We start from the raw sequence: 26,803 nt of genomic DNA, 5'->3' as shown, positions 1-26,803 counted from the left end.
TTTAACAATTATAAGTACAATAGTACCATTCTGATTGCCTGAAAAAAATTTATGAGCAATTAAGTTCTATAATAAATGTCAGTTATGCAGGATTCATGAGAACAAGCATTACCCTAGCTCCATGCCATGTGAGAACAGCAGCCATCATAGGGTAGACCTTAACCGTTCACCACAGCAGCCAGGTGCATGGAGCAAGTGAGCTAGCCATATGCACATTGAACATTGCAAGATTCTTCTCACTTTTAAGACGTGTGTATCTGGTCAATGTCTGGTCATTTAATATGACAGCAGAAGGTATTTGCTCTTTTGACCTGCAAAGGCCAGCAATTGATTTATGAAACATTCTCAAAATGATTTTTTTTTCCCTTTTTATTTCAACAAAGAGAAATGTGGTGTAAACACCTGAAATCAGTAAAAATAATACCACAAAGCTTAAATATCAAGGTGATAAAGTTACACAAGTTTAAAAATGAGCAAATAAAACTCGTATCACAGACAGAAAAACTATTAGTGTATACAAAGACTAGACCAAAAAGGAAAAAACCAAACTGAACTAAAGTTTAAGATTCAAAACACGCACCTGCATACCTGATGTGCAAGACACCTTCAGTAACAAAGAATGTTTCTTATCCTTAGCAAAATAAAAACCCATATATTTCTTTCCATTTCAATGTAGTACAACAAACTTGTCATCAAATTTATATAAATAATCTAACTTGATGGAAAAGTGAAAGCCCTAGCCACCTTATGTTGTGGGTGGATTTTTGGGGTAGCCACTGCTACAAGCGAATGCTATGTTATAGCTACTTGTTATCTTGGACGGACAGGTGCTCAGATTCCATGTTTTAATGCATATAAAACGTAACCAAGAACAAAGATTTGCAACCTAATGTACAAAATACTATTACCAAGAACAAAGACATGTGATCTTCAAATTTGTGCTCAGTCACCTGTTCTTTGTTGAAATAATTCTGAGTGAGAGATTCAGTATCAGATACAGGGTTACAGCATGGCTTGTCGTAATAGGACAAATGTGAGAGCTAGTATCTGCATCTTGATGAACATTCTCTTGATGGGGACAAAGATTTACTGCTTCAATTCTATGTACACTCATATTGTTTGAAAAATTAATGTATGTTAAAATCTCTTTGTGAAACCATGGATTAGACTGCTGAGCCCAAGATTTAGCCTTTCATGAAGTGACAAGCTGTCAGGTGTCAGTGAGCTCCTTGACAGCCAACAGCCAAACCATAGCAACACCAACCATGCTGAAATTCATGTCAACCTTAATTTGTTTCTTTATTCTTTTTTTTGTGTTAAAAGTCACTGATTTCCACTACCCCTAGCTTACTGGCCACATAACATACATTAAGCTTCTGTACTTCTATCAAAGGAAGAGCCAATCATCTGCTCTTTTCCTTTGAGTTGGTAGCAAAACCAGAAGCATATTTGCTAAGGCCTCATTCTAGCAGAAAATGTGGTCTTTATGAAACTAGTTAAGGTGGTTGAATGCACTACAGTAAAAGTGCATACTTACAGAACATGTAAACAATCAAACAGTTATGAGATGAATGCAAATGGAGTCTTCCAACAGCTTATTTTTTGCAAGACTCGAGAAATACAGACAACCTGATGAGAACAAGCCAAAAACACTGTTTTCATCTTGATAATGAAAGAAATCCTAAACTGCTGAAACTGTGAAAGAGCATGCACTTAGTGATAATGACGTGAGTCAATTCATTACAGGAGACGCACAGTTCACCTGTGAAAACCGTTTCAGTCAAGTCAGTTGTCATTTTGTGGAAACAATATGAGAAAAGTTGTTTCCACTCAACAGACTTGATCATACTTTCCAGAAAAGTTCTGGGATGGTGAAGAAATATTCCAACTGATCTGTGTGTACACTTGTAATGAGTGATCAAGGTAACCCCCACACACTCTGTACTCGCATAGCCTGAGTGGTCAAGGTACTGTACAGAGCTTATTTTAAGGTAACCCCCACACAACCTGTGACTGTGCGACTGCAAACTTTAGGAGGCTGTCTAAAGGATGCAAAAGAAATAGACCATCACATGCTAGGGTAATAGGCAAGCAATGTCCATCATTCATGCTATCATATCACAAGTTTACTCAAATTTGTAAAAGATCCCAATTGCTCATTAAATATTTCAAAGCACTTTGGAAAAAACTGCACAAGAGATAAGCGATCATGGTATCTATGATATGATTAAAATTTCATACATTTTAAAATCCAGCCCATCACAGAATATTAAGCATGCAAACTTCATGTTTCAAGTTTCATCACTTACATGACAGATAGCTGTCATGTGAGCACACAAAACCCTGTAGATGGAGAACTTGTTGAGCATCCTGCATCATCAATACTGGCAACCAGCACACTACAACATATTCTGCACACAATGGACTGGCCTGGTTGCTAGTGTTTGACGCTATTAAACAGGTCAGTAGTCTGACATAAACCGTTAAAACTGCTGAAGTTGACACGACAACCAACAATCCTCAGCGTCTTTCTGACATCACATTAGTGTGCACCCAATAGACAAGACAGCACATGTAAGTGGTCACATGCTGACAAATTCAGCTTCACATTCACTTACACGAGTGTGTAATATTAAATGGACTTGTAACTGAATATTACTTACATGACTATGTAATTTCTATGCCTGGCTGTGTCATAATAAAGATGTTACTCATCTTCAACCCCAGTTAAGCTGGATTTTCAGGGTTTCTTAGCAGGAGAATTTATTTTAAAGCACTGAATTTTCATTGTGATAAAGATGAATGTAAATTTTTTTTCACAAAAACAGCAAGGACTCTTTGATAAGAATTTGAAGTGAGGAAGTTAGATCTGGTGATGAATGAAAATAATTCTCATCTTATTAACAAGTAGTTTTTCCTTAAAGCTGATTAAATATCTCAAGAAATAGATTTGCTTTCAAAAATGTATTTGACAGATGTTAAAGCTGAAATGGTGCCTCCACTTAACAGTTTTGTGTCTGTTGACCAACAACATCCATTTTATGAAAAAGTGTCAATGCTATAGCCTATCCACACAAAAAGCAGTAAAACTACCACAGACATCAAGATGTCATGGCAGAGGAAGGATAAAGACAGACTGCTGGGTTGCTGTATCTTCACACAGACAACATACATGAATCTATGAATCTATAAAGAAGGCAACTAGACTAGAAAACATACGAATCAACATCTACTACAAGGAACTGAATATCCCTGCTCATTGTCTTGACATTCCATGTGCCATGCTTGTGTTTCTACAAACCCTGGCGGTGGAAATTAATCACATATATCTGTGGTAGTTGGAAGTAGCTTGGTCACAAGCTGTATGTTGATCGCAGATTATCCACCATCCTTCTCTCTGCATCTGTCAGTTCGGCATCCAGCTGCATCTCAAAACGATGTGACAAGAGATTGAGGAAAGCTGCCTCACTCAGTCCTAAATCCGATGTTAGCAGGGCATACCAGTCAAATGGGAAGTTAGCTATAGCCTCCTGTTTCAGGAAAACGAGACAAAAAAAAAGTCATGCAGGAGCTTAATAGTACATTATCAACTTTCTTGCCAGGACAAGCAAATATCAAAATGATATAAAGGAAACAACAAATCAACATGGCACAAGAATATACCAGAATATCGCACCTGTGTACCTGTGCACCTTTGTACCTGGCTTTACTTTATTGTCAGCTTTACTTTTTCATACACACATACACATACAGATGACTCACCTGATCAAATACAGATTCACCGATCTTGTTGAACTCAGCAGTGGGATTAAATACCAGTTCTGAATCATCAGTTACAAGCTTCAAATGAAACCTGGCTGCTTTCTGATCATGAATGCTGTCATCACCCTCTTGGATCTTTGCTAGTGGTGATGTGATGTCCAGCTGTTTGAAGAGCCAGGCACTATTGTTGCGGATGATAGAATGGAGAGCTTGCATATGAGATGGCCCTTGTGGCGTGGCCAAGACTGTGACAGCCAACACCTGCGCCACTTGGTCAGCAAAGACAGTGGTTGCTCCCTCAAGAATGTCTGTCTCTGGATCATGAAACATTCTGGGGAGACAAGAAGATCTGAGTGGTTTTATTTTAAATAATCATGTATCATGAAACACTAAATAATCATGTATCATGAAACATGAAGTGATGTGACCAACCAAGAATGGAAAGGTGTCACAGAACAACAATGGTGCAATGGTGTAGCTAGTCAGGATATAACCAATTTCCTTTGGATTTACAAGAAAGTGCAGAGCCAAAATGGCTTAAGTAGCACAGATAATTTCTGCACACTTTAAATTTTAACTTAGGTTTTAATTTGTTATTCTACTGATTTTAGCTTATTTTTTATATTTTAAAAAAAGAAGAAAACGCTTAAATTGTGTGCATATCTTGGTGAAATCATGACTACCAAGGTTATGTACACAATGCATTGAAGGCCAAACTTCTACCTTATGGCAGGAAAGAGTGGTTCAATTCTGACGGCCGGGGTGGGGTTGGGGGTTAGCAGATTTTACACATCAGGCAAGATGGAAGCAATTGGCAAAGCATGACCATGAGAGTAGTCATTACTGCTTATGCTCCTCACCTACCTCCCTGGAGCCCAACATGAGAGAAGTCTTTCAGTCAATTGTCTGAACACTGATGTTACTACCCTGGTGCAATAATAATAATAAAAAAGGGTTGTGTTAGATGGGGAAAAAATTATGGTTACAAAGTTAATTATGCAAAAATAATTTTTTCCCACCTGAATCCCTCTTGGTACAACACTTTTATCAAAAAGAAATTAGGTTTATCCAAAGAACTTTCCTAATATATTGCTGTGCACAGTTTTCTTTTCTTTATATGTTGAGTTTTTATCAGTTTGTCCATTTTCCTCTTCATCTTTATCTGCCATTTTTTGCATTGGTTAAGAAAAACTATTCAGTCTGGGAAAGGTTTGAGGAATTATATCTCATTCTTTGTTTGGTTTTTTTTTTTTTGTTTAACCTTGCATAACATTCATAAATTTTTTCTTACCAAAGCCCAAGTCAAGCAGGAATGTTTATGCCACATATCAAATATGTTAATATGCCTACAAACTAAGGCATACTCAATATACAGTATCTCCAAGGTTTCTCAAGAAACAGACCATTCTACTTGATATATTGTATTGATGACAGCTGGTTGACATATCTGAAATTGTGCACTCACAAGAAGATGTGATGATAATAATGCTATACTGACAGTATTCATCTCACTTCCGCTACTAGTTGAAAGGAAAACTTACTCCTGAGATAAATATTTGCTCAAGATGTCCAGTTTATGAGACAGCCAGTCCTTGTGAGTTTTTTGGAACTGCATAGCAAGCCGAGGGGTCTGCGATCCTTTGGCTGATAAAAGCATACAAGTTATTTGTAATTAGGGACATGATGAAGCAAGTACACAAGTGATTTGTGATTAGGGATATGATGAACAGAGCATACAAAGTGTTGCGAATTAAATGTTGTAGTGGTCTATGCAAGGTGTTGCCCGGCACCACTGGCACTTTGATGAGGTCTCTGATCCCATTTGACCTGCCGGTCAGCTGTGCGACTGTGACCAAGCCTACCTAGACCATTTTAGAAAGTGCGTGAGCAATGGTAACTGACTCAAGCCTTGGTACCTGGAATGTTCGGTGCAGGAGAGCGCATGTGTGGCAGCAAAAGTAGCTATAGAAACAGGGCGAAAACAGTAGAGAGCAAGAGTTACAGGAGCAATTGCGAGTGAGTGTCACCGCTAGCTTGCTGTGTTTGGTGCGTGTTCCTGTTAATCAACGTGTCGCTGTGGCTAGAGTTGTGAGGCATGTATCACTGTTTAAGTATCAGGATTTACTGCTCGAGTAGTTTAACCATGTGCTGCTGTTGATCATATTGTGTGTGTCACCAATTTGCCAGCGTATATGCAAATGAAGACTGATGTCTAAAACTGTAAATAATTATGGTGCTTTCTTTGAAATATTTTCAACTGTAAAGACTCAGTTTCTTGGAGAGGCTGGCATTGTAGATTTCGGACCCAAAATGAGCCATTGATAACAACATAGGCGCATGGGACAAATGCTTTGTCGCTCAATTTAATATGGTCACTGCCACCTTTTTTTCCCATAACAGGCAGTATTTACTCTGTTTCTTTCTTTACCTTTCCCACAAGTCATAACCTGGAAGTAAAGGTCAGCGAGTACCACAAGATGCTGGTGGAAGGATGGGGCCACTGGCAGGCCTACCATCTGCTCCATCTTTTTTGCATCTCTCATCTTTGTCCACACTGCCCATGCCACAATCTGGAAACAGCAAGACTGACTCTTTGACCTGCATCATCATAAATTTATAACATCTAGATCCCTGTGTATAAACTATTAGTTTACATGCACCCAAATTATACACACAAAAACAGATGTCAATACAAGTGTATGCACAGAGAAAAGAAACTGTTAACCGATTTGGGGCAACACATTATAAACATATCAGTAAATGTATTAACATCCAACCTGGATGCCAACGCAAGAGTGTGTGGTTTGGATGTTACGCTCTGCACATGCAGCCTGCAGTGTATGGAAAAGGCAGCACAAAGGTTGGCTGAGACTGTACATATTCTGTTGGCTCTCCTCAATCATCAGCTGCAGGCATTTCTGTATCAGGTCTTTGGCTGCAACAAAATATACACAGTATCTTTACAATTTCAACGATCTATTTGCTTTTAATCATTTGTAAACTAAGCTGCATTTGTCTGAAATCATTCATTCTAATACATGTGCACACATACACAAACACAGGTCAGACGATAGCAGCAGCACCCAGGATGGAGGTGTCCATTCCTGTGTGGTGCAGCATACAATCAGGCCTAGTTAGAGGCCAAGGCAAAGCAGTGCAGGAGTGGAAATGGGTAGCACTCTGACAAAACAAAGTGTGCAGTAAGTGTGGTTTCTAACATATTGCCCCAATTCCTGAAAGGTTATGGGCTTCTTTTACACACACACAGACACATAACCACACACTAGTCAAACCAAGGTACCCATGTACATATCACCATACTTGAAAATTCTGTAACAACCACAAATGTCTGATTTCAAAGCAAAATATTTCTTTAAAAAATACTTTCAAATGGTGTAGTCAAATGATGAAGCCCCCAATCTCACACATTTCATTAAATGATGACGTATTGCTGTTTATCTGATTGAAAAATACTTAAGACCCTTCATGCTGAAAACAAAGGTACCTGGAGTGGTTCTATGAGCAGCAGCAGTCTGGGCACGACTGCTAGAGCAACCACAGGGCAAATCATGTATATGGGACAACATACTGTCATTTGCAGAATCTAAAGAGTGCTCCTTTAGCAGGAAAAATAACACTGCTTCCAGGATTCTGAAACCAAATGTCATTTTATTAAAATCAGAGGAGAAAAAGTATCATCATCATACAATGTATTTTGTTTCCTGCAACAGAACTGTGATTTGGTCACCCATGTCAAAGCAATGCGACCATCTGTTTGTGGAGATTTTCTCATACCTTAGGAATGAAAATTTATGAGGTCGAAAATGTGTCCTCATTTTACTCTACAGATCCCTAAAGACAATTCTGGATACACCTGTGGTCCATATCTCTTTTTATGCCGAGTGATGCCTAGCAAAGATACCTGACTCATTAGGACAGGTTAACTCATTACAGAGTGCTCTACTCCTCATGCTTACTTTCTTCCCTTGCTGTGCACACTTATCAATACCCTAGAACAGTGATGCCCAACCTTTTTCGGCCTGCGGGCCATATTCATTTCCGACACACATGTCACGGGCCGCATCACCGCAAAAATACAAAAAACAAAAAAAATAGAGCAGATACCATTTTTATTAGAAACAAGTTGTAATTAATGGTAAATTAATTATGTAGTAATTAGTGGGATATTTGAAGTTGTTTTCCCGAAACCAACTTCTGAATGTCCGGCTGCATCGTAGAGACACCAAGTCGGAACACTGAATCGAAATGTTCGTCTATCAAAAAAAAGATTGAGAGATCCCCCTACATAGGGATAAATACTTCTTCTTCCCTTTTTTTCGGTTTTAAAAAAAAATAGATTTAAATAGATTTTTTTTATTACTAACATGTCGATTTCCTGCACTGTGGGCAGAAGTTGGCGTGGCAGGCCGGATATGGCTCGCGGGCCGTAGGTTGGGCATCCCTGCCCTAGAAGGTTCTGCACCATTTATGCTTTTTTCCCAAAATGTCAAAACATAAGAACATGATAGGAATCTTTACTACTTCCAGTAATTAGCTTTTACTGACATTTTGATGACAGCTGGTAGAAAACAATGGATCTACAGTACAACATTTGAATGGAAAAGTCATGGGTTTTTAACTCTCACCATGTGTCATTGTCGATTTTGCAATACCTGATCGAACTGAGCCCACGATATTATAACACTGTTTATTTTAAAACTTTACGTTAAAAGTTATTTTATTACTTTATGAGTATTTAAAACTGATTAAAAATTGATGTAATTGTACTCAAGTAACACTTAAAAAAATAATATATGCCTAAAACAAAGGGGAAGATGGCACAAAAGAAAGCGAGAGTTCCTGTCTTTTCACTTTCACATTGTGATCCTTAGGTTGTGATTGGCTCTTTGACTTCAATGTTAGATCTAGTCAAAGATGTCCAATTCTGATTCTAAATCTGAAAATTTTATTCTGAGGATGAATCTTTTGTCGTCTTCAGTGAAGAGAATGTGTAAAAGGTAAAAGAAAATAGTTTTATCTCTCCAAACAATGCAACCACTGTTCATGACAGTTGAATTTTGTCTACTTTTTATAATCTCTAACAGTTCCTAACAACATCTAAAATTGATGTATCTAATATTAATTTTCACAAAAGATTATTTCACTGTGATTGCATTTATATCAAGACTATTTCTGTCATCATTATTCACTTTGAAAGAAAGTTTTAGTGTGATAACCCAAAATAAAGAAGCTGAGGCCAACCAAATAATATACACATTTAAACAACAATGTCCTAAGCAAATCGAAATAGAATTTAATAAAATTGTAGAATTCTAAGGAGAACGGAATTACATTAAGATTTGCATATCTAAAATGTATTACCTTAAGGCAAATAAAATGTTTCTTCATTGTAATGTTGATCATTGGCATTTACCAAACCACACTAACAAATATAATTCCCTCCCCTTCCATATTTGCCACCACTAAATCTTTTAAATGTGGACTGAAGACACACCTCTTCCTTCAGCATTATCCCTAACAACAGTCTACACAATGCTTATGCTTTCTAAACCTCCTCTCCACAACCACCCTTCCTCCTGTTCTATTTATTGTCACTTCTCTACTTGTCTACCTCTGCTGAATCACAACACTCATAGTTCTTGTTATCTGATTCCTCTTTGCGTTTTCTATACTTGCCTCTTATTAGTCATCTTTTATCAGTCATCAGTACTGTTGTTTATCCTTCCGTTCCTTTGTTTGTTGTCCATGTTTCGTTATTGTCTCAAGCACTAAGCATGCTCCTTAAGAGTGTGAGTATATGCTGTACAAATCACACATTTATTCTTAGTATTACTAACTTGACATCAAGCACTAACCATCACAAATGTTGCAATACTCACTTATCTATCAGTGGCTCAAGCAGCTGGAACACAGCTTCCAACCAAAGGGGAGGCTGGGTAAAATACAGACAGAAACAAGAAATCAAGAAGTATAATTCTTTGCATAAACTCTGATATGGGAAGAAATAAAGTGTAATAAATTATGGCATAATGATTCCCCTATCTATCTGCAGAAATTGGCAACATATATATTAGCACCATGAACAAAAATAACAAATACAGTTAACTCAAAGGGACCAGAAAAAAATTCGACTTACGAGTTTTCGAGTTAGGGAAAATGGCATAATAGGCGCAGGTATTTGGCCGGGAACTAACAATTAATTCGATATAGGGAGGTTTTCGACATAGGGAAGGTCAACTTATCGAGGTCCGACTGTATAAACAATTCTATTAATAAAAATGTTTATGAGACTTGTAAAGTGCACTGATCCCACGAATACAGTTTGAGGTGCTGAAGAGCGCTTGAAAGCTATAGATATTTTATGAGGCGATTTTTTTTCAAGTAACTGTTTGAAACCATGTTAAGAGGCAGCTTGACGAAACTGCTATGAGTGCTCCAAGCATATGCAAAGGCTTGCCAGCCAGTAGAGCAAAGCAAGTTAATGTGCAGTTGAAGTGTATCAGCCAAGTGGATGGAGTATGGAGGGTGATGGTAGTCAGCAACAGTGATGAAGACTTTTACAGCAACAGTGCACACAGCAAGACAGCCTGTAAGATACAGTGATACTCTCTTTTGGTGTGAGCTGTATTTTCAGTCACAAACTTAGTGAGGAGGATGAGAAGGCAAAAGAATGAGTACAGGTGTCTAACCTGCTCATGTCTACCCTTACTAAAACTCTTTTTTAGGACAAGTTTCCTTTATTATTTAGAAATGTATAGTAAATGCTGAATCCCAAACAGGATGAAGGCAAGAGGTGGCAACTACATTAGACTGTTAATACAAGAGTAAGAACTCTATCACTGACCAGCTCAACCTAAGGATAAGAACATTAGACTGTTAACCTAAGGATAAGTATATTAGACTTTTAAGGGAGGGGTTAAGGGATGAGTCTGTTCCCTATCTGTATGGTGTACTAGCTGAAACATAGTGTCAACATGGCTAAGGTTGGGCAGGTCAGCGTGGGGCTAGTCAGTCTGTGAATCAGGCGATGCTGAGGCTGCACAATGCTGACACCTGGGTGAAAACAAAGGCGAGCACGGCAGAGAAGTAGAGGGACCCAAACATACAGCAGGACAACAATCCAACAGTTTTGTGTAGCGCCAGCATTGTGGCTGAGACCTGCAGCTCATGGTCTGATGTCTGTAGTGCTGGTAAGAGTGACTGTGAAACTCCACAAGGCAAGCAGCTCACATCCTTCCTGCTCTGCTAGGTGTGAAAGCCAAATCACCAGGTTCATGCTGATGAGCTCTTGCAGTAGTTACCAAACCAAAGGCTATGGGGAAAACCCCCATTGTCCTCATCTGTGGTGACTGAGGTAGTGAGGGCAGTCAGTGAGGGCTTGGGAGATGAAGTGGGTAGTCTCCTTCAGTTGGGCCTATGTGGTTCCAGCGTCCTTTGCCTCGCTCTCTTCTCTTCCCAAGTCTGCTTCGGTCTCCCAACTCTCCTCTTCCCCTAAGGATTCCAGTCAAGTGCCTGCCTGGCAATGGTGTCAACTGGTTTGTGCAGGGTGTGTCCTATCCAGCCCCATTTGCGCTTTTTGATGTCTTGGCTAGTGGTATTCTGGTTGGTTCTTTTCCATGGGCTGCTGTTGGAGAGCTTTTCTGGCCATCTTATTCCCAGACTATGGAATAGGCATTGGTTGGTAAGTGGATTGCAAAAGATTCTATCCACCATGACCTCTAAGAAAACACAGGCAACTGGACTTGGCAAGTCACCACCCAGATCTAGAAGGGCTCAATCTTCAACTCTTCTAGCTCAATAGAAGTGCATCTCCAGGTACTTCACTGTCAAATATTTTTCAAACAAAAACAGACTATAAAGTTAAAGAATTCTTAGCCTTCATTCCAGTAAGTGGATGCATCATTGGAGAAATCAAAGGCTTTGTGAGGTTCCTAATATACTTACTCTGCGCTCTGGAGACATGACTTTTATATTGAAAATCTCCCAGTCATCACACCTGATGGAGTGAAAATGCCGCCATTAATGAGAGCCACCTAGGACTAGAATAATCACTACAAGAAACAATAAGGCTAATCAAAATCAAAGTTTTGAAGACCCCTCTCTGGGAAATACCACCTAAGGAAACAGAAGATTTTATTTCTTCCTTCTTAATCTACTAGAAAATTATGGCATAACATAGCAAACTCATTTATAACCCTAACCAAAACTACTCACAGACTTGCAAGCAAAGATTTTGTCTGACCTACACTGACAGTTCCTGTCACAGGACTGCTATACCTGAACAGTTCTAGTGACAACTATAATACATTTGTTATTTGCCAGTTAACAGTTCAGATGCATAAAACCATGCCTAATGAAAATGCTAATGGTATTGCTAAATCATGAATATCTTGAAGCAGCTGAGCATGGAGACAAGACCTTTCCACTGCTGGCAAAATGCACTTGGCCAGGGCACTGGCATGTTGATGGGCATGGGCAAGTAAGGTGATGATGGCAAAGATGACAGACCGAGCGCCGGCAGAGGGCTCCACTCCCTCACTTGCTTCAGCTTCATCAGCACCGGTATCCAGCGACTCACTGTGGCTGTGGTGAGCACTCGCCTGCATCATGCTTCTGGTCAGGAGGGTTGAGGACAGTGTGTAGTCCTTCATCAACAAGGCCTGCAGCACAAGTAAAAGTATATAATAATACAATACTTCAGAGATGTATCGCTGGTGTAATAGTACAGTGGTACCTCGACATACGAGTTTAATTCGTTCCGTAACCTTGCTCGTATGTCAAATTGCTCGTATCTCAAAGCAATTTTCCCCATTGAAATTCATTGAAATGCCATTAATCCGTTCCAGCTCTCAAAACACCACCTCAGTTGTTTTTGTTAAGTGTTTTTGAATAAGAAAAAGTGTATTTACAAGAAGAAACATTTATTTATGAATAACAAATACATATTCTATAAAAACATAATAAATTCTTTGTTTGTGGAAGTGTGTGGGATCTGCTTCAGCAAATCACCGTAAATCGCTCGTGCTTTCTCACACATGATGCTTTGTGTTAAGGTTCCTCCTTGAAGCTGCTTATCTGTCACCCACACAATCAATAGTTTCTCCATCTTTTCATGGAGAGAAGTCCGGAGCTTAGAAATTATTGTAAAGCCCTTAGCTGGCGTTGTACCCTTTATCAACTCCTGTTTAAGCTCAGAACATATCATTGATGTGCTACACCCGTACATCCTCGCCAAGTCAATTACTCGCACACCTTGCTCACGTTTTTCTATGATTTAACGCTTTAATTCAATAGACATCATCTTCTTCTTCGGACCCATGGTTACAAAAATAAATGGGATAATGTTTTGTAAATGTACAAAAAGCAAAAAAACTCGAACCCAACTTATCAAAAATGCTTCGAAAACGAGGGAAACAAGCACACAGACTGAGGTCTAGTCTGAGGTGGGAGAAACTGTTAGACGCTGCACACGACCCTAATAATATCCGCCCCGCATGTTGATGTCGTGTGCAGCGGTGTAGTGTGCGATTCCTCCTATCTCAAATCTTGCTCTTATCTCGAAGCAAAATATCGCTCGCTCGGCGGCTCGTATCTCAAAACACTCGTATGTCAGGGCACTCGTATGTCGAGGTACCACTGTATACCTCGGGGGGATTGGTTTTTTACGCCGTGCCAGCAACTGAGGCTATATTACGGCAAGCAGCCAGCCCTGTAAACAGATGCCACGTGCAGAGAAAGAACAGCGTGCCCGAGGCGAGAAATGAACTCTGAGCAGCCAACCTTCACTGTATTGGTGACAGGCGCTAACCGTTGCGCCACTGGACTGCTGCATAGTGTACCTCAGCAGCCTGCAGAACAGTAAAGAAAATTTTAGACATGTACCACAAGTGTTATACAATATTTCAATAGCCTGAAGTACAAGTAAAATGCAATAATACAATACTTCAGACATGCACCCCAAACACTTGCATGCAAATAATATTTGAGATCTGTCACTCATGTCAAGAGAAACTACGCCAACTTGTGATGTGTGAGTTTGTCTAAAATGTGGAAATATGAATGTAATACAATTCATCCATAATGCTAGCCTGTAAACAAGATACAATGTTGTGACATGTTACTTGTACCCACACATCTACATTCAAGTAAAAACTACTTGTATCACACACATACACACTTTCAAATTCAAGCTACTTGAACACACACTCACATGCCCACATTCAAGTACAAGCTACTTGGTACAAGATAGACTCATTAACACACCTTTCAAGATCAAAGAAACCTGTGATTGCTGAGGAAATTTAATGATGTGACAATTCACTTGTATATAATGCCTAAAGAGAACCTTCCTTCAGGACATTACATACAACATCTAAGATCTAAATTTAGATAACATTTAAATATAGTGGTAGATGTGTAAAGAAAGCGTGAATTAAATGCTAAGAACCTGTCAAACATCTAACACAGAATAGTCTGACTGTGAAACATTTAATACAGGAAACAGTCACATTGTCACTTAGTGCAGTAAGCAGAAGGGTGGCGCACCTGTACAAGAAGTCCCCAGTTAGGCTGTGGCTGTCGTAGTAACAATGTCAGCTGCAAGAACAGAGCTGATGTGGTCTGCATATCATCATAGCTGTTATGAAAAAAAAAAAAAAGAAATTTGCAAAAACATCCTCTGGAGTAGCTCTCACCTCTTGCTCTTCTACATTTAATATAGCTCAATATTACAAAAATGATGAATGAATATTTATGAATGTGGGTTCATGTCTTAGTTATATTTTTACTAGCCTTTGTTTTGCCTTGAGATCAGAGTCCCACATGGGTGGAGGTAATATGCTGCTTATACAATTCAATCTGTTTTGCTAAAAAATATTGAAAAAATGAATAGTAATAAAATAAAAGAGACATGATTCAGATATCTTACTGCTTGTGTCCTGGCTGAAACAGTGCCGGCCAAAGCCAGTGCATCCACTGTGTGTTGTTCCCCACAGCAGTGTGGTCTTGTCGGGCCAGACTTTCACGGTAGTTTGCAAAGCCATTCTTGAATAATCTGCCACCAGATAAAGCAATGACATGAACATTTGCACATGAATGCCTGAATACATACACATCTGTATGCATGAGTGTATATGCACATAAGCATAACTGTATGTGCAAAGAGTTCATGTGAATGCCAGTGAAAGCATGTACAGAGCTTTAAAGTTTCCACTAACAGAAATGTTACAACAGCAGGAAAAAAGCAAGACGTGTTACAATAATGACAATACAAGAATGACTGAGACTTTAACTAGGAACAGATGATGATGATAAGCAACAGATAATGATAACTAGCAACAGATAATTCCGTGCAAGATAAGGATAACAGTTGTTTTAGGCCCTGCTCACACAATTGAGGCACTTGGTACCTGTACAAGGTCTCCAATGGTGCTCCTATGACAGCCAGAGCAGCTAAGAGGTTGCAGGCAAGATTGTGGATGCTATATTGTGGCAGCTGCCCATGACCAGGATCCAGGAGCTTGGAAAGAGAGTTACACACGCTGAACAGGTGATCCAGCACACACAGTAGTACTGCTGTGATGTCATATCTACACAAACACAAACATAGCACACACTATACCCATGCAACAGCCATTAGCATAGTACTGGCCAAATGTTTGTCATTTGTAATACCAAACAAAATGTTTATGTCACTGCATTACTTTCATGTGGAGTTTAAACAATTCCCTCGCTCCTGTTAACCTTCACTCCTTTCTACTATGTACTCATACAATCTAACAATGTATAAACAAATGGCAAATGCAAGTTAGATATTCTTTAGAATTTATTCTTCATGCTGTCTCAGGTTAATCTGAGCTCTGCTGACTTAGACTGGTCAAGAGCGCAGCATATTTAAATAAAAACTAGTACGTATTCAGAAGCATAATTAAACAAAATCAAACTCCAACATCTAATACTAAGAAGAATAAAGTTAATTTGTACAGCAATAATTCCCACCATTAAAGGCGGGCTCAAAGATCTATTAGTAAAATAAAAAATTTTCCTGCCAGCACTGGACTTTGAAGTTGATCTTCACAAAGCAATGGTATAAGCAAATCTTGAATTTCACATGTAGGCCAGTGAAAAAAGAAAGATTTGTAGGAGTACCTAAATTGAAGTTTTAGGGCAACACAGTTAAGAAGAGAGCACAGTCCTGGCATTGTAGAAGCGAAGGTGATAGCAGTCAGTGACACACTGGGAGCAAGATGATGAATGATACAAACACATCTCATCACCAGACGACAGCATGAAGCACATAGATCCAGAATCTAATCTACAGAACATGCAGCAACAGACGTGGTTTGTAAATAAAAAATGGAGAATAGCATGGTCCACAATGCTAGAACAAATAAAAATGTCAGTAAAATATATGCAAAATCAAGTACAGTCAAAAGTCCAAAGCAAGATGGCAAAATGATGAACAGGAGACAGAAGCTATTAGTGGAAGATGTCTATTGTAAGAAATGATGCAGCACAAGCACTGAAGAACAATTCATAACAGAGGCGAATGGCGCAATAAGCATCACAGATGAGTAGGAGAAATCAAACCTCAACATAGATCCACGGATGAGACAAAGCGACAGAGAGCTGATCTCCTCCAGCCAGTTAGGCTGCCTGAACTGATTAATCAACCTTAACGGTAAACTGCAGCAATGTGAACATTTACCTGAACTTTCTGATGTGTCAAAAGCTAAGACGCATGTATGTTAGCATCTACCTATATGGCTTGATTCACTGAAAGCTTGGCTAATAATGAACATTTATCAAAAGCTACTTAATTTATTAAAAGTTTGGATAATAATAAAAATTTACCTGTATTGTTTGATTCGTCGAAAGCTTGGCCGTACATGAACATAGCGCTGCATGATGGAGAGCAGGGAGTCATGTAGTACAGAGCTAAAAATGTTTTGTGCCAGGTGTGGGGGACAGATACTCCACAGATCATACCGCAGAGCTCGCAGGTGAAAGTTCCACATCTGAACTGGGAATGAGCATCGCTCATCCTGCACAAGTACTAAAGTGAGAGCCACTCTAGCAATATATCACATACAATCTTTGTTCACCTTGCCAAATAGGAAAGGAAAGCAAGGAAAATGATTGGCTGACCAAGTCATTTAAAACTTTTGTTTGTATATTAACTGTAATGATAAAAGAATATTTTTATCCCAAGAATATATCGAAAATTTATTTATAAATCTAAAACATAAACTAAAATTACACATCAAAATGACAGAAAAAACTATAGCAATGAAACTAAATATGAAACAACAAATACAGTAGCAAGTTAAAATAATGCTGAGATGGCCTGTGGTTTACTGAGAATGTGAGTAACAAGATGACCTCATAAAAGTCCTTGTAACTGCTCCAGTCTGTGCTGTCTGCATCAAACAGAATGCTAGTTGCCATCATTTGGCTGTGGAGCTGCACAGCCTGCTTCATTAATGCGTCAATCAGCTCACTAAACTGACGCAGAAGAACAGCAAACACCTTCTTTCTGTAGAACAAACAAGCCATCCAAGTGGCTTATAAATGCTTTGGTACATACAAATAAAGTGACATCGTCACAGTGTGTCAACTCTACAGAGTAACCTGCACCTGCACAGCTTTCAGTTTTCACACACACACACACACAAACCTGCACATGCCCATGAACAGTTGACACATACCCTCCTTCCTCTGAAGTCAGAAGGTTTTCATAATGGTGTAAGTTGTTGCGAATCATGACACTAGTGGATACCATCACATATAACTGCTTCAGGGTAGCCTTTGCTGGCACATCTTTGCTCATCTAAATGATAAAATGGTGATGATTTGCAACATACAAAAAACTAAACATGGTTATTTTTCCAAAGAATTTTCCCTCTTTCAAATACTTGGGAAGAAGCCACTGCTGAGGATGAAATAATCAAATATAATTATATATGGCCACCATCACTAATCACAGGTGGTGCTCCTTGTGAGACTTAGTTTTCTTGTCTTGACAAATGACACTAACTAGCTTTTTCTTCCCAGTTACAATCTCGACAATTTTTCTTTATTATTGGTCTATCAAAACAGTTAGGTACACTAATGATACTATCACAGTGAATCTTCTAAGACTTAGCAACAAAAGCATTCTGCATCGTATACGAAAACATGAAATGTTACAAGATAATTGTACACATAGATGTAGTTTGCAAACATTAAACAGATACAAGATAAAAATATTATTTATGTAGCTGAACCCAACACATCAATTTCTATATCCCAAACACATTGCAGTCTGGACATTGTAGGCCAGCCACTTGCCTTGCCATTCTCTGTGCATATTTGCTATACCGGGCCCATGATGCTACTATCCTTGGTGACCTCATGACACCACACTATGTCTGGTGACATCGAAGAACTTAAGTGTGTTGGTATGGAAACCTATAATTTGTCACCATGGTGATCACATTAGCTACAAAAGGGATTTTGTAAGTTAAATCTTATATAAACACCTCTGTAAGTAATACATAATTTTTCTTTTGGCCTGCAAAAACTTTTTTAATTGGAAAGCTTTGATGGTGGTGATGAGAATGGTGATAAAGATATGACCCTGGAGAAGTCCCTGACCTTAACAAGATGAACATGGAAGTTTTTAAGGCAGATACACATTGTGTCAAGAAAAGCATTCCTGACAGGCATCAAGCAGCTGTCATAGCCTGCCCGCGCTAGAGGAAGCAGGCGATCTACAACCTCCAGGAACTGGTGGCAGCCCTGAAAAGCCAAAAAACATTAGTATTATATTAAACAGCATTTCACAGGCTTATCCAAGGTATCAACATTATTAATGAGCCAGCATGTCACTGTTTCTCACAACGTATTAACATTATTAGCCATTTTATAACATCATTAATGCTATGGTTGCATCCTAGGTAATAGCATTATTAATAAGCATTCCCATCTGAACTACGATATAAATTCCCCAACAGTGTAAAATGTTGCATGCATGATGACTATCAGCAAATAAATTCTCAAGCAGCAGGAATGAGATCAACAGTGCCCTCTGACTCATTACGGGGTTTATTTGTTTTGTTTTCCCATCTCACATTTTGTCAAAGGACTTCTTTTATGTTCCAATAATGTTTTATGTTATGGTACTTATCTAACACTTTTTCATCTGCCTTTTTTGACGATTTGCTCTGTTTATCAACCTGCGCCATAAAAAAAATATTATGGGTGTGAGAAATGAGATGTGATCTTAAAGATTTATGAATTTTAAGAAAGCAGAAGGGATGAGAAAGAAACAGGAGTCCTACCTCTGATATGACTTTTGGGTAGTCCATCTTGCCACCCTGCATGATGACATCCACAGCAACCGTGCGTAGGGTGTGTTGCTGTTCCCAAGTCTGAGTCTCAACCCCCAGGGAAGCCTGCATCTGATCTAGAAGTGTGGTCTCTACAGCCTGGCTTAGGTCTCCTGACAACTTCTTGAACACCAACTTCCACTCCCACTTGCAACGCTCCTCAGAACGACTGTGCTCCACAACTGCCATCAAAGGCATTTGAAAGAAAAAGGTTTCAAAAATGAAACATGAAAGTCTTTTATTTTTGATTTACACAAAAACAGGACATTATTTCAAAATCGAATGCAGGTTTATGACTGGAGACATAATAGATAAAGTCAGCTCTTTAAGGAATGCTTCATGGCTGACAAACTTTGCAGTTCTATAAGCAAAAACTGTGTATAAGCAAGACGTTGATGAGGACTGACTTAAATAACAGCATTAGTAAAATATCATTTTTGGTGGTAAAATTTCTTTCTTCAAGTGCTTACCAGACGGCATGACTATGTGGAGATCACCCTCTAGCTACCTCAAATCCAGCTGTCAAACGACCACAGAACAGTAGGACATGATTTTGGTTCAGCCCCCTCCCATGGGCCCATGGGCTAGTGAGCTCCGGTTTTTTTAGTCTGGAACCCACTGAGGGGAGGCGAGAGCGAGAGCGAGCTATCTGTCATGTCATCTGGTAAGTACTCGAAGAAAAAAATTTTACCACTAAAAATGGTATTTCTTCTTCATACTGTACCAGACGACATAACTGTGGATACTAATTAAGAGGTGAAGGAGTGGTAAGAAACAAGGTAGCTGACACACAAATTGTTTGAAGCCAGGGGAAAAACTGGACTTGAGTGGTGTCACAGGTGGGGATAGAAGGAAGCTGAACTGAATTTATGTCCTACTGTTCTGTCATTATTAAACTAAAACTGGTTTGGACAGCTGGATTTGAGGTAGCTAGAGGGTGACCTCCACATAGTCATGTCATCTGGTACAGTACGAAGAAAAAACACACCTTTAGGCGCAGCGGTTGAGTCTCCATGCTGCGTGTTACTAATTACATCCAGCTGGGTGTCACTGCTACTGAAGCTGTCACTATGCTGCTGCTGTAAAGATTGAATAGAGTAGCGCTTTGCTTCCGGACTAGAAGTGGGCTTCAAAACACCTGAAACATTTTAAGCTGCTGTTGTATAGACTGAATAGTGTGATGATTTGCTTCCTGTGTGTTTTAGAGATATATATATAGAGAGAGCACTTGAAAAACATTTAAATATATTTTTTTCTCATCCCTCTTTAATATATACATATATCAATATATCAGTAACCTTGAAATAATTACATTTTAAACTATACAATAAGATGAAGCTGCAAAGATCTTTACTTATTTTGCCTTTTTGTCTATTGTAAACATATTGTGTGAGCGATATTAACAGTGACCTTTTTCCAAGCTATAATTCCTAGTATTTTTTAGACTGGACTGGCTGTTTAAACTGAGAAAGGAAACTTTCTTTTAGGAAAGAACATAACTGGAGTTGATATGTCATAATGAATGACTTTTTGGATGTATCAAATCAAATCAAATCAAATCAGACTTTATTGTCTGTCGAGGATACCCAAGACAGAAATTTTTATTTTGCTCACAAGGGCAGGCATACATACTCACACAGACATTTAATACACAGTTAGGAGTAAAGATACATTGTCATGTATATAAAGATGCTGTTGTTGTTTTTTACATCATGCACTTTTATTGAGTAACTGTAACATATTCTTTTTATAATTAACAGCAAACTTAGAAATAGATTTAGTTGTCTCTATTTATAACGAAAAAAAGAATGTACTAAAGTCTGGATGACTACGTGACTGTTGGTGATGACTGCGTGACTGTGGTCCTTACCTCTGATGCTAGCCTTGCGACGTGCTTTTTTTGGAGCAAGGGCTGTGATATCCCATGTGATAGTGTGCATCAGGCTGTCCACATGGTCTTCCATCAGCATCAGTGCCTTGATAATGCTCAGCAGGGAGTGCATGCACTCATTGGGAAAAGAGAGCCGCCGTTTCTGCAAGTCCATCTTGACATCCCCCTGCATGTTTGTGCCGACAGTAAACATGCTATCCAGACTTTGTGCTTGTGTACGGTTGACAGGGCCCCCATCTTTCAGGCTAGCCACAGCTGCCATAATGAAAATAATAATAATCATGAGTATTTGTAATGAGCAGCACCATGACGAAGATAGATCACATTCGCTGCGCAGACCAGTTATGATAAATGTTGTTTTCATAGCAATAAGCTCCTGAAAGGGATTAATAAAGATGTTTTATATTTGTATTTGTTCCCTTTATCCAGCCCCAAAACAATCTGTTAAACAATAACCTCATAAATAAAGTCAAGTAGGACTATCTTATTTCCTGGGTCTGTTAAAGAACACTTATCATAAATAAAATCATAAATCTTATTTCCTTGCTCTTCAAATGTAAAGTATATTCACACACATCTTGTAAATAAAGCAGAGTGTCATGAGTTATTTGTGGTGAGCAGTAGTTGAAACGTAATCAAATCCACACCATTTGTATGATCCCTGCTAAATTTGGCATGATTACTTGTTTTGTGACTCAGTTGTGGGAAATGTTTGGTATTTGTACACTGCTCCAAAATATGTTTATTTTCTCCATTCTAAAATTTTAATAATAATAATAATAAATTAAAGATTTGTATAGCGCATACTCACACTCATGAGAAGCAAGCTCTTAGCGCTTAAAACAAGAATTAGACATGGACAAGGACGTAAGAACAGTACTGATGATAAATAGAAGACAAATATAGAAAATGCAAAGAGGAACCAAGTAACAAGAACTGAGAGTACAGTGATTCTGCAGAGGAAGACAAGTAGGAAAGTAGCAATAAGCGGAAAAGGGCAGGTTGAAAAACAACTAGCATCATGTGGACTGTGTTACTGTTATGAGTAATGCTCAAGGCTGTTGTCTACAAATGAAAAAAATAAAATGCAAACATTTTCAGGAATTGATTTAACAACTTTGGCTTTAGCAAAGACAAAAGGTTAACATACACAGTAACAAAAACTTTTCTTTAAACAATAACCTTCCCCTCCTACCTCCGACACTGTTGCGATGAGGTGGCTCTTTGTTTCTGTGAGAAGACGGCACAACGTTGTTCTTGTGTAGTCCATGCTCACTTTTGGAAGGAGCAAGAGGCCGTTGAGTAGCCCGAGCAATTTCATCACCAATTTCATCTACAAGCAAGGACATTTCATCTGAAAACTTTTCAAGGTAAAGTTCATGCAGGGCTCTGAAGACTCCTGTGGCCTTGCGAAAGACACCACTGCTCAAAATAACAAAATCCTCATCGATCATGGCTATGACTGCATCGGCTACAATCCCACAGTTGTTGGAAAAGTCTTTGTGACTAACATGCTCCTCATCCACCTAAATACAAAGCAAAATGATCAATATTTGAAAAAAGTAGAACCAAAACAAAGAAGTGTTTAGTGTCTGCATGAGTTTATCCTGCAAATCGGTGTGTGTGTGTATTAGAGGCAATAGGCAGGAGACAAAAAAAATAGAGGAAAAAAAGAGAGTGAGTAAGTCAGTAGATAGGTGTGTATGCAAGTATACATACTAAAATGTTATTTTTAAATTAAAAATGTATTATAGCATAATTATTCCCTATTGCAGTAAAAGTTACTCCATAACAATCTCCAATCATTTTCTGAACACAACAGTTACCATCAACATAATACAATGAAAAACATAATGATATGAAATGTTGAACAGTAGGTCATTATGCCAGTGAAAGTCACTCTACATCCCTAAATACCAAATCCAGTTAATGTCCTCCAAAACTTTTCTTTGTACTACAAAAATACATTAGCAAGTTCCATGAGTTTGCCCATAGGGCTGGACTACGGTGCTGCATAATAGAACTTTATTTATTGTGATTAACTACACCAATGCCTACTTCAGGCAGGAGCTTAGTGAAGGTCTCTTCAAGCTGCTGGGTTCTCAAACTACGATATCTCTGCCATGTATCTTCATCAGAGCACAGACAGTGCAGACTCTCCACAAGCTCCAGGCGGCGATCCAAACAAAAGTTTGTGCTGAAGCCAACTTTAGGTGCATTGGGCAGTTGCAAGAGTTGTTCACAGAAATACTTTTTCAGGCGTGAAGACAGGCGATTCCAGCGCTGCTCTATAATCTGTCATTTACAAAAGCATATGATTCATCTGATTTAGCTAAATGAGACAAGCTTTTTTGAGCAAAAATGTTCATAGCCTTATCAAACAGCTTAATACTGACATATATTTGTATATTTAATATGCACCCACACACTGAGGTGCAAAAAGCATAAAAAGAAAGACAGCAAATGCAGGTGGCAACGTACACATACTGATGGCCTATCCACTACCACATCCAGCTGATTTACCTGGTCACTAGGGTCTGTAAGACCATGAAGAGAAGAGCTGGACATGACCATTTCTGAAGAATCGTGGCTACTAACTCTCAATGGCAACAACAAACCTTCTGCAGAGCTCAAACCCAGCACTTCCTGCAGAATGTCCTCTTCACAGCCTGGCTGTTTATCCAGTTGCTGGAGCTGGAGAAACAAGCTTCAAACACTGAATTTGTCAGTCTAAAGAGTTTCCCTTCTTTAATTTTAATAGAAGGAGTAATGTAGCTTTTATCTCTAGTTCCCTACCTTTACCTCAGATTTTTGTATGGAAGGCTAAGCATCTACAATTTTTATCAGAACATCCAAAATTTTTACCAGAGCATCCAAAATTATAACAGCTTCATCAGTCTCAGGGTCGTAACAAGAATCCTTCTCCAACACATGGCTGTTGTATATATGCAGCAATCCATCTCTGGGAGAGGACAGAGTTCGTTCCCCTGGCAGATCGTTAGTAAAACGCAGCAATGCTTGTAGGCAAGAATCTAGTCTGAAAGGTCAATGAGAAAAAAAAGTTAAAAAAAATAAGACATGGATATAGGAAAGTCACATAATCTGAGAAAATATATGTGCTGAGAAGAACACTTTTACACTAGAGTTAGCAACTGGGTAGTCTTGTATTATTCATGTGAAAAATGTTTTAACAGCTACCGCCACAGGAATTTACCAATCCTAAATACCAGTCCTACTGTTATTTCTGCTAAACAATAAGAGCCAAATAGTCATAACTAAGATAAAATAAGATACAATGTTATTTATTGCAGAGGGCAATTAGTAGCAGATCTATAAGTAAGCAAGGGCTAAAACTACACAGCATAACATCAATAATCAACAATACCATCACACCAGATAGATCCCAATAAAATCGCCATTCAGACCTCTGTATGACCAAAATCCATTAACACGATAGCATTCAGAAGTTGTGAGCCCTTAACAACAAAAAGATAACCTCAATATTTTGGCTCTGTATGTAGCCACATAATTAGCAGTTCAACAGGAACTGAGGGAACTCATTCCAGACATGACCATAGTATGATCACATCATCTCAACACTAAAACCTGAATCATCCCAGGCCCAAAAGACTGGTGTGAGCAAGATGACTCCTCTGGTCACTTAAGGTTGGCTATAAATTTATTCTTGACTTTAAATCATAGTCTTTGCTTATTTTTTTTTTTTTTTTGAGATTTGCATTAAATGAATAAGCTGTTTGGGTATTCTTGATCAAGTCTATGTACACTGACGCACACACAGAAGCATATACAGAGGTCTGTACGCAAGTCAATCCACTATCTTCAACATATCAAGATTCTTTACAAGTAGGGTTCACGATCAATGACTGTGGTGTCGGTAAACTATGGTAGTAAGATGTGTAGCAAACTAAATGCACATTTCTCAACTGCTGAGTAGACATAATAAGCAAAAAAAAAAAAAAAAAAAAAGGTCAAAAATACAAATTAAAAATAAAAAAATCTTCAAACAGACTAAATAAATCATAACAGTTATACAGAGATATTGCAACAGACAGTATTAGCCAGTGATCCACCAAGAGACACATATTTTACCCACTATGTACTATCCCATCTCTCAACATAGACCTATTTTTCGGATACCTACCATCCCATCCCAAAGTACACTTATTTTTATATTTCCCAGGGAGTTGGAGACCAAAGCAAACTTGGAAAAGAACAGTAGAGAGCGAGGCAAAAGACGTCGGAACCACATGGGTCCAACTGAGGGGTGCTGCCCAAAACCGTGTCCGCTGGGGAGGTGTTGCTGCAGCCCTAGGCTCCTCAAGGAGTAACAAGGAATAAACTAAACCTGCTGCTTCACCCTTTAACACCTGTTCCCCTAATATTCCATGACCCATTATATGCTTGCCATTTTCTTGAGCAGATGTAACCCTGGGAACAGTTCTCCAGGATACCAAAAAAAAAAAAACAATCAAAAGAAACACTTTTACTAAAAAAAGGTAACTGCTCACTGCCTAGAGTTCTCCTCTAGTTTATTGTCCAGGTCTGAGAGATAAAACTGCAGGCTTGTAGCAGATGGTGGCCCCCAACCCTCGAGCACCGCCTGAAATGGTGGCAGTCGGCGTAGCCGTCCTTCCCATGAGTCAAGGGTGTTGCTCGAGTTGATTGAAGCCATGATTTTCTGGTATAGAAGATGCAGCACTATGAAAGTGTTGTTCCTACGAGATGGGTGAGACTAGCACAAGACTGTATTGTTGGTGGGGCTCTTCAAAGACTATCTAAGGAAAAGGAATGAGAAAGTGGTAACAGATGTGGTTGTAATCAATCAGGTCTATCACTTATCAAATAAAATGCTTGTTGTGTATGTAATCAGACAGGCGTATCAACTACGAAAAAACAATCAGCATCTGCATAATAGAAGTTAATTTTATTATTCTGTTATCTTCTGCTATAACTCTCTCTCACTCACACACCCTCTCATGCATGCACATATCTTCAATGAAATTATTATTAGATTCAAAAGTAATCATTTAACAGATTTCTAACAAATGAGATAATCTAATTTCACTTACTGTAAAGAACGAAAAACGTTCCCAGTCACATGCAACGTATACACACTAGATAGCAGCAATGTTTGTTATAGCATTTGTGCAACACAATCATTTTTCTTCATTCTGCTTCTGCTTTGGCTTCTTTCTTTCAAGGCCCTTTAAGTCCTAGTTTTATACACATAAAGAAATGTGCAATTGTTGGTTTGTTTTCTCCTGGCCACAGCGAAGCAAGGGAAAATGATACTTATATTGTCCGACACGAGAAAATGCCATCAGCTAAGGATACGTTCGCTCAAGTAACTTCGTGTCACTTTAGTGATTAATTGCACTGGATGAAAACAATATGCAATACTGACTGCGTGATACATGTTATCAGCCGTAACCATGAAACAAAAACACTAGCAGAATGAACTGACGAGCGCCAGAACAAAAGCCGTGCCGGTGATGTTATAAGTAGTGTATATAAAGTTCACATGTTTATAAGTTTAGTATTAAATTCTACAATTACAATATTTTGCAACACCTACAATTAACAAAGAATTTGTATGATTTTATAATTGCTCATTTTCAAAGACAATATTCCCACGAAATAAACTATCAACTTGTATGGAAACAAAATGAGGGAGACATAAACAATTTACGAAGACGCCATTTTTGTACAAGTTGTCGCCCCTGGAAGGGACAACTCTACG

General features: G+C 38.7%; 1 protein-coding gene across 8 annotated transcripts; it reads right to left on the bottom strand.

The window, feature by feature from the left end:
* Nucleotides 1-354: 354 nt before the first annotated feature.
* On the bottom strand, nt 355-26,785 carry LOC112554777 (uncharacterized protein KIAA0825-like). 8 transcript variants are annotated; one of them, XM_025222800.1, is made up of 27 exons: nt 26,746-26,785; nt 26,133-26,276; nt 25,572-25,838; nt 23,908-24,079; nt 23,566-23,736; nt 23,101-23,337; nt 22,238-22,568; nt 21,022-21,297; nt 20,140-20,289; nt 19,104-19,333; nt 18,418-18,561; nt 17,490-17,611; nt 17,164-17,317; nt 16,636-16,826; nt 15,192-15,371; nt 14,711-14,836; nt 14,329-14,419; nt 12,202-12,443; nt 11,728-11,779; nt 9,663-9,715; nt 7,268-7,413; nt 6,540-6,697; nt 6,191-6,332; nt 5,304-5,406; nt 4,627-4,689; nt 3,763-4,093; nt 355-3,530 (listed from the first exon to the last, which is right to left on the bottom strand). In XM_025222800.1, exons 3-27 carry the CDS (start codon nt 25,733-25,735, stop codon nt 3,354-3,356), a joined length of 4,206 nt encoding a protein of 1,401 aa, XP_025078585.1. In that variant the 5' UTR covers nt 25,736-25,838; nt 26,133-26,276; nt 26,746-26,785; the 3' UTR covers nt 355-3,353. The 8 variants fall into 8 exon arrangements, with proteins under 8 accessions (XP_025078585.1, XP_025078586.1, XP_025078584.1 ...); XM_025222801.1 differs by having other exon boundaries at nt 26,753-26,785; XM_025222799.1 differs by having other exon boundaries at nt 26,639-26,779.
* Nucleotides 26,786-26,803: the final 18 nt, after the last annotated feature.

This window comes from Pomacea canaliculata, linkage group LG14 (genome assembly GCF_003073045.1).
Source record: "Pomacea canaliculata isolate SZHN2017 linkage group LG14, ASM307304v1, whole genome shotgun sequence".
In the NCBI taxonomy this organism is placed as follows: domain Eukaryota; kingdom Metazoa; phylum Mollusca; class Gastropoda; order Architaenioglossa; family Ampullariidae; genus Pomacea; species Pomacea canaliculata.
This window is presented reverse-complemented; position numbering and strand designations above follow the sequence as displayed.